Raw genomic sequence first — 8,952 nt, forward strand, 5'->3', positions numbered from 1 at the left:
AGTTTTTTCTTCTTCAGTCAGTGTTAACAGTTCCATATCTGTTTGCTTTCGTAGTTCTTCTATCATGGTCATAGTCTTATTCAAAGTAGTGTAAATGCGGCTCTTAATCCCTTTCTGTTCAATAACAACAGGTTTAAAACATGCATACAAAGTTTGATATTGAGATTTTATGGCTGACAATTCCTTTAAGAGCATTACTGGATTTTTCTCTCCTGCTGAATCACGATGATTAGACTTGATTTCATATTCCAGCCATCAGTTCTAGCTTATCAACCTCCACCTTCATGTTGAATAGTTGACATTTCTCGGACAACACTTTATTATATCAAAAGAATTTAATGTCCTGTGTAAAGGAAAGCTTGAAAGATGTTTTGAAAATCTTCGAAAGCAGGTGATGATATAAAACAGAAACAATCAGGAAAAAAAATATGTGCATGATCTAAAAGGAACATGAAGATAGGTGCAAAGGAAGGTGTAAGATTAAATAAAGACAGGAAAGTATTTAAAGTTATGTGAATTTATTTATTTGCAGTATTGAAAAATGAACACAGGTTCTTCACATCGAGCTACATCCCTATTCTTTTTATTATTTTAAAAATTGAGACTGGGTCTTGTTAAAATGGTACATTGTCCAGGCTGTGTTCAAAATTGTGATCCTCTGGCCTCAGTCTCCAAGGGTGGTAGAGTTAAAGGCATGTGTCAACACATCTGGCTGAGTAGTGACTTTTAAATTTGGGTCTTTCAGGGTATGGAGTATCTTCCTGCAACTTGTATCCCAGTGTTTAGCACATTGCTTGGTACACAGCTGGCAATCAATAAATGTGTCTTAAACTTTAAAACTGACGTGTGTGGGTTAGGAGTTTAGAAGGTAAAGCCTGAGTCACATCTGTCACAAGACAGAGAAAGCAAAGGTTTGGAGTTTCTATTTCTAATCCTTATCTGATTACATAGCTCTGATTGATTTACATTTCACAATGATCATTTTACATTTTACAAACTGATCAAAGACAAGTTTCACAGCCTTTTCGGGGTAAGGCTATCATTTTCTAAAATCAATCCGTGGCGCCATCTTCCGGAGCTGTACAGAAACTCTGCTCTCTACGCTCCTCCCATTTATTTTTTGGAGGCTGCCTTGGACGCATGCGCTTTTGATGGGACACCCAGCCAATGAGAGACTACAATACCCAGAAGACAATGCCACAGGAGAGAAATGAAATCTCGCGCGAGAAAGCGGTTGCGGCGGTTGCGCGAAGTGGGTGGAGGGGGGCGGAGAAAGTGAGGAGGAAGAAGAGGAGGTGCGGACCCACAATACCCGGCGGGAGGGCGGGGAGGCGGTTTGTATCCGGGCTGTGAGGTGCTCGGAGCTGCGGCGGACCTTGCTGCCTCTGTCTCTTTAACGCGAGAGGAAGCGATGCAGAGGGGTGGAAAATGGCAGAGCTGCAGATGTTACTAGAGGAGGAGATCCCGTCTGGCAAGAGGGCGCTCATAGAGAGTTACCAAAATCTGACCCGGGTGGCGGACTACTGTGAAAACAACTACATACAGGTGAGGGGCGCGGGCGCGGGCCGGGCCGACGACCCGCTGGGCGCGGTGGGGAGCTTCCCGTGCTTCAGCCGCCGCCTCAGCCTCACCTCAACTCAGCCGCAGCCGCAGCCGCAGCCGCAGCCCGGCGGGGCGAGGCAAGTGGCCGGGCTGCGATACAGGAAGTGGCCGCGGCGGTGGAAGCTGAGCGAAGCTGAGGGAGAAAATGGGCGAGGGAGCCGGCGGGAGTCCGCCTCGGCTCCCGCTCTGCGGCCCGACTCCCCGGGTCCTGCTGCCCCGGAAGCCCCGGCCGTCGGCTGCTGTCCCGGGTCCCGGCTGTGCTCGGCGCGGGACCCGAGAGGCGCGAGGAGAGGCTGGGACGAGGCGCCGGGAGGCGGCCGAAGGGAGAGGAAAAGCGGGGTGCTTGTCGCGCAGGGTGGGGTGGGGGTGATTATGTCAGTTCGGCCCAGAGGGTGTGTCTTTTATTTATTTATTTATTTTAAAAATTTTGTCATGAGTCACATTACACAGACCTCCCTGAGGAGAGAAGGAAGCGGGCGCAGGGAGGGCGTTTGAGAGAAGTTAATCTCAAAATTCCTTTGAGGGTTTGTAAATCTGCCTGCTTGTCCGTTTTCTAGTAGGGGTACCCCCCCTTCGCTTTCGTCTCATGGTCGTACATGTTTCGTTATTATGGACAAAGATTATTCTTAACTACTTGAAAGAATGTCTTCAATCTTTTTCCAAAAGTTCTTGAACAGTTGGTTTTGTGAATAACTTAAAATGGAATGGTGTCCTCGCTCGGTGCTTATTTTTAGAGGTTTTCTCTAAACTAAGTATATGTATAGGAGAGGAGTCCAAATAGTTAACAAACACTTATTTAGCTTTTCAACCACAACGTGCTGTGCCAGTTTTTGTTACCTTATTAGAAGATTCTTGGACCTTTATGACAGTTACAGGTTAATTTTGTTTTATTTCAGTTTTGGTGGTTGAAGTGGTAGTTTGATCTGTAGCAGTGTAACCTTAACAATTTGTGGCAGAAGCAAATAGAGTAGCACAGTACTTTGTGTCAATGTAATGTCATCAAATTTTCACTTGTCTTCCGTAAGGCAAGGACAAAATGTGCTTTGGAAGGTTAGGGTTATTGAAGTGAGGAACTAAATATTTATAGAATTGCCCTCCTGCTCCGGTGATGATCATTTTTAATAACTAAATTAAATATTTTTCTTCTTTTAGGGGAAGATACTGTTTTTAGAATGCTTCTATATTTTGCAGCTTCCATATTAGTAACATTGTATCATCAGTTGCACTAGGAATTTATAATTTTTTCAAGCCTTTACTTTAGGGATTCTGCTAAATAAACTTGTTGCCTGTCATGTCTACTGTATTACTTGTGTTTTGCAAACTATATTTAACCTTCAAAAGCATTTTAAAAGCTTGTATATATGTGGATATCATTGTATATATGTGGATATCATTAGTAAATAGAAAAGTGATTGTGTAGGTTAACAGTATTAAAGATAAACTTTTCTTCAATTTATCAGGAAAAGGCTTGAAGTTGAGGTGAACCTTAATTTGCCGAAAGTTTTAAAGATTTTGAAAAGAGGAAACCAAGAAGTTAAATTAACCCCATTTTAGAAAAGTTATTTTCTTTTTCTGGCTTGAAGGGTTGGCTCCTTTTTGTTTTGCATGTTGGGTAATCCTACAAGTATATGGTGTGGTAACTGCTGTGTGTTGGCAAATGCTGCTAAGTAACATGTTTTAACCTGTCTGTTGACTGTTTCTTCTTTAGGTAATTGTGTGCTCAATGCTTTTTTACCCCCTTCATCCTTTTCTTTCTTTCTTTTTTTTTTTTTTTATCCTGCTACATAGTATAACTTTCAAGCACTTTGAAACTTGGTTGGTGGTATCCCTGCCTAGGATAAGTCATGTTAGACAGTGCTGTCAAGGACCACTTTCCCTGCCCCAACAACAACAGCAACAACAAAAACAACAATTCCTCCTCCTCCTCCTCCTCTTAGTGGAACCGGGAGGTATTCTGATCTTATGGAAAGAGATGAAATTTGTATGTAACTATGGTTATTACAGTGCCTTAGTAGTCATTATAACTTTGGGCTGCATGATTGGTCCATGCCACCAGTTGCCTTCCTGAGGGGCTTAGACTCAGGATCAGACAAGCCCAGAACACATAGCTGTTCTTGTGGTGGAAAGTGGTGCTGTTGAGTCTGGTGCTGTGACTAAGGAACAAGTGCTGCTGGAAATGCCTTTCTGTGTCCTATCTGTACTTTGACTGGGTTATAAATAATACCTGGCATAAATATGTACCTCTTCTTAGGTAAAGCTTATAGTCACTTGCGTTGTGAGAATTTTGTTTTTCGTATATTGAATGCATATTAGTTGTGTTACTGCTTGTGTGGTTTATTTTGTGAGTTCAATTTTTATTTTCTTGTTTCCTTAGATTTTGAAAGTACAGTCCTGTTTTTCTAAGAAGTTCTTTTGCATAGTGCAGTTGAGTCCATGGAGCATCTTATTAGCTCTTTGAGACCCATTGACTATTAATTTGTATTAGTGATGGCTGAAGTTCTCAAAAGATTTCCTTACCCACTACTGAATCTTGAACCCAGGGCCTCTGCATTGACCTACATCCTCAGCCCTTTAACTTTTTTTTTTTTTTTTTGGGCAGAACCGGGGATTGAACTCAGGCCCCTGTGCTTGTCAGGGAAGCGCTTATTCTGCTGAACCATCTTCCCAGCTCCCCTTTAACATTTTTTGAAAACGTTTTTTGAGGGGGCCGGGAGATGGCTCAGCGGAATAAGTGCTTCCCTGGCAAGTGCAAGGGCCTGAGTTCAATCCCCGGTTCTGCAAACAAGACAAAACAAAACACCCCAAAAATCCCATTATTTGAGATGGGGTCTCTAAGGAACTCAGTTGCCCAGCTGTGCTCAAACTTGATATACTCCTGCCTCAGCCTCCAAGATTAAAGAGTCAATGGATGTGTGCTAGCACGCCCTGCTGGACAGGGTTTAAAAGTTATCGGGGAAGTAATTCTAAAAATAGAAAGTGTTTTTTATTTTATTTTATTTTTTGAGACTATAGAGATGTCTTTGCTAGTTCCAACTTCTGTTTGTTTTGACATGATTAAATTTTTCTGGTGGATTATGGCCAGAACATTTACTCCTTAACTTGAACACATTGGGTCAGTTTTCTTTGCTCTTCACTACTTTTTTTACTGCCTTTGCTATGGGAATTATTTGGGGGAGTAGAAAGGAAGGAAAGCTTAGTGGGCTATAAACTGCTTAAGAAGTTGAGTGTGGGGGGCCAGGGAGATGGCTCAGTGGAATAAGCGCTTCCCTGGCAAGCACAAGGGCCTGAGTTCAATCCCTGGTTCCGCCAAAAAAAAAAAAAGGAAGTTGAGTGTGATGTTGATTGCCTGCAATTCTAGCACTCAGTAGGCTGAGGCAGGAGGATCACTTGTTTGAGATCAACCTGAGACTGTCTAAAAAATAGTGCTTAGGAAAAGTTTCTTAGAATGTAGACTGCTAGGTTAGGTAAGGACAAAAAAAGTTCTGTATTGCTTAACTTTTACTTTAGATTATCTGGCTGGAATTTCATCAAGAACATCATTTGAGGGGCCTGGGAGATGATTCAGTGGAATAAGTGCTTCCTGGCAAGCGCAAGGGCCTGAGTTCAATCCCCAGTTCCGCAAAAAACAAACAGAAAAACAAACGAATATCATTTGGGCTAGGAAATAATGTTCTATGGTGGTGAACTCTGGCCCTCATGCTGCAGTGGATTGTTGTCATTGAAAGTTCTAAATAAGGTTTGACGTTGCTGTTAGTGACAGTAGTTGACTATTACCATGAGCTAAGTGGTTTAACTTGCTTTACTTAGTGCCTTGACATTTGTTTAGTTATGTACCTTTTAATCATAGAAAACAGGTACTTTTTGAGCAGGAACACTTTGGATTTAGTAAAAACTAATTTTTTTGGTATTATACGGTTTATGCCATTTTATAAACTATGTCATTTCATTAATATAAGTCTCTGCTCATCCACCTTTTATTTTACTTTTTGGAGACATACTCTTGATGTGTTTTTCAGGCTGGCCTCAGCCTAAGCAAACCTCCTTCCCCAGCCTCCCTAGTAGCAGCTGGTGTGTGGGCATGCTACTGCCCTTGTTCTCTCTCACTGTCCTTTGTGTTTGCTTTCTCTTGCCATCTCGCTCTCTCCCTCTCTCCCTCTCTTGCTCTCTCACTTTCTTTTGTGCTCTCACTCTGTCTGGTAATGTTTGAGTAGTCTATGTTAAGAAACATCACATATTATCTGAAGTTTAGTATATAGAGAGTGCCTAGAATCAAATCTAGATTTTCAGGTTCCAAATCCTACATTCTTTTTACTAGATCCCAAATGAGCCACTTACTATAACATAGAGATGTTAAAAACTATTTATGAAGAGGATAACAGGCCTCATTGACAATAGGGGATTGGTTGTAGCACCTCAAGGGTACCAAAATCCCTAAATGCTTAAGTCTCTTAAATGAAATAGTATTTGCGTATAGCTTATATTCATCCTCTTGATTACATTTATTTATTTATTTATTTATTTTTGCAGAACCAGGGATTGAATTCAGGCCCTTGCGCTTGCCAGGGAAGTGCTTAGTCCACTGAGCCATCTCCCTGGCCCTTGATTACTTTTAATTATCTCTAGATTACTTAGAAATACAATGTGAATGCTATATAAATGTTGTTATACTGTATTGTTTGTGGAATAAGGACAAAGAAAGAAGTATATATTCTGTACAGATACAGTATTTTTCCTTGAATGTTTTGGATCGGTGGTTGATGGAATCCACAGTTGGCTGAACCGGCAGATAAGGAAGGCTGAGTAAAATTGATTCTTTTTATTGAATACTACCGTCAGTATCCATTATATTTAATCCCTACAATAGGCAGTGCTCTCCTGAAGATGAAGGAACTAGGACTTGAAAAATTAAAGGTTTTGTGTGATCATACAGTTAGTAATTGGCTGACGGGATTTCTAACTGACAGTTCCACAGCCTGTGTTTTCATATGAATGAATCTAAAACTTAGACTAGTTCAGGAATGTCATGGAGTAAATAAACTCTTGTTGGGCAAGTGTGGAAAAATAAATCCTTTAGTATTGTTTCTTTTTTATATATTTAGTGTATTTAGTATTGTTTCTTTTATTTATTTATTTATTTATTTGTGTGTGTATGTGTGTGGCCAGCTCAGCCCACCAGGGGGCAGGGCTGGCTGGCATGTGGTGCTGGGGGATTGAACCGCGGTCCCTGTGCTTTGCTAAGCTTCTTCTAAGTAGGTGCTTTAGACCACTGAGCCATCTCACCAGCCCCTGTTTCTTTTATATATATTTTTTTTATATTTTGAGTTTTAAGTTGTACATATAAGAATAGATGTGTTTTGTAATTTGGATATGCTTGTAAAATCTCTAGAAGATGGTAGTTATGACACTTGAGCAGATGACTAGAAAATACAGGCCAGTTTTACAGATCCCCATAGATTCTTTTCTTTTCTATGAATCTTCCCTCTATGTGACTGTGTTTCCAATTGATAAGAAAATTTGTGAAATTAATAGAGGTTATACAAATCTCAATATTTTTGATCTCTTTGATTTCTATACAGACCAGATGGGGATAGACAGTTATAATAATTGAGTAAGACAGGAAAGGTTAGACCTCTTAAGAATTGTACTTTTAAGTTGAGTAAAGCAGTGGCTAATGTAGGTTGGACATGTAAATGAAGTAGGCAATGGTTTAATCTTGTTGAAGATCTTCAGGTAATTTTAAAGGATTTTGTCAAGGGTGATACTGGTTTGGGTAGAGCTGGATCTGTTCTAGCATCAGTTCTTATAAATAACTATGCTACAGTACATTGTATTTGTTCTTTTTGCTAATAATGGTCTCAAAGAGAATCCTGAATATTTTGAAAGGCTGTGTATTATTTAGAAATTTGTATCATCTGCAAGCTGGATCCTGACCCAGTGAAGAATTGGCCCCTCACTTCTTGGTTTTCTGTCTTTGATGAATGAATTCAGTCAAGGGAAATAGACAGCTTTACGAAAGTATAGGTAGATTTTATTGTAAAGTAGATTTAGACAGAGTCATGCTTTAAAGGGAGAGGGCAGATGGTGCCTTGAAGGCATCTTACCAGGTTTGGATATATTCTTATGCATATACTTGGGTAGAGGGAACTGTAGTTTTATGATGCTTATTGATATTTTTCTTAGAAGTTAATTTGAATTACAAAATATTTTCCTCCCCATTTTAGTTGGTCATTGTTTCCTTAGGGTCTTTAATCATATAAGAAATTTACAAAAGGTAAGTTCTTCATTTAAACCAAATTCCAGTCCAAGGCAGGAGGATCTTTAAACACTTTCTTTGCTGATATCATGATATGGGTTATTTGCTTGCTTGCTCTTCCCTTCCTCCCTCTCCCTCTCCCACTCCCCTCCTCTGCCCCCTCACCCTTTCTTACTTTTGAGACAGGGTCTCACTGTAGTTCATGCTGGTCTTGTATAGCCCAGGGTGATCTTGAACTCATAGCCATTCTGCTTCAGCCTCCTGAGAATTTAGATTATAGGTGTTCACTGGCATTTTTTATTATAATTTTTTTGATATTATGGTTTGATCTCAGAAGAAATAATTGTCAAGCCTGTAAACTCTAATTTAATTAAAAAAAATTTTTTTTTTGGAACCATTGATTGAACTCAGGCCTTTGTGCTCGCCAGGGAAGCGCTTATTCCACTGAGCCATCTCCCTGGCCCCAAGCCTGTAAACTCTAAATGTCTTACATTTTTTTGTTTGTTTGGAGAAAGAGTCTTGCTACTTCAGGCTGACCTTGAACTGACTATGTAGCTCAGGTTTAGACAAGATATACAGAAAATTTAAAAGTGTACGATTGAGGGTCAGGGATGCAGCTTAATGGTAAAGCTCTTGACAAGCTCTTGGCCCAATCTCCAGCACTGTCGTCCTAAAAAAACAAAAACAAAAAATTGAGAAGCTAGGATCCTAAATAGGGCAGTTATTGGATATCTTTCTCTTCTCCCCACCCCCCCAACCCCCTGGGAATTGCTTTTTCTTGCACCAAGCTACATCTTCACCTTGTTTTACATTTTAAAATTTTGAGATGGGGTCTTGCCAAATCACTGACATTACCAGCTTGGGGTTGAAATAGTGATTCTTCTGCCCCAGCCTCTTGGTTGCTATGGTTGCAGGTGTGCACCACTATGCCTGGTTGAGATTTTGCTTTAAAAGGAAATACATTGAATTACTTGATCAGTCATCATTTGCTTAAAGACGTTTTGTAGTGCTACTACTCTGTCAGAATTTTCTCCATGTATAAAATAAAACTAATAAATAATAATGAACCATGTTTTTTTTTTTTTTTTTTTTTTTTT

At 40.2% G+C, this 8,952-nt stretch overlaps 1 protein-coding gene across 14 annotated transcripts in view; it reads left to right on the forward strand.

Annotated features, from left to right (window-relative positions):
* Positions 1-1,316: 1,316 nt before the first annotated feature.
* Abi1 (abl interactor 1) overlaps positions 1,317-8,952 on the forward strand; it is a 134,310-nt gene continuing 126,674 nt past the window's right edge. For all 14 annotated transcript variants that reach the window (XM_023701961.1, XM_023701963.1, XM_012517072.2 and 11 more), the window contains exon 1: positions 1,317-1,545. In XM_023701961.1, the coding sequence (XP_023557729.1) occupies positions 1,429-1,545 (117 nt within the window). In that variant the 5' untranslated portion in view covers positions 1,317-1,428. The remainder of the gene's footprint in view (positions 1,546-8,952) is intronic.

This window comes from Octodon degus, unplaced genomic scaffold (genome assembly GCF_000260255.1).
Source record: "Octodon degus isolate 3935 unplaced genomic scaffold, OctDeg1.0 scaffold00145, whole genome shotgun sequence".
Taxonomy (NCBI): domain Eukaryota; kingdom Metazoa; phylum Chordata; class Mammalia; order Rodentia; family Octodontidae; genus Octodon; species Octodon degus.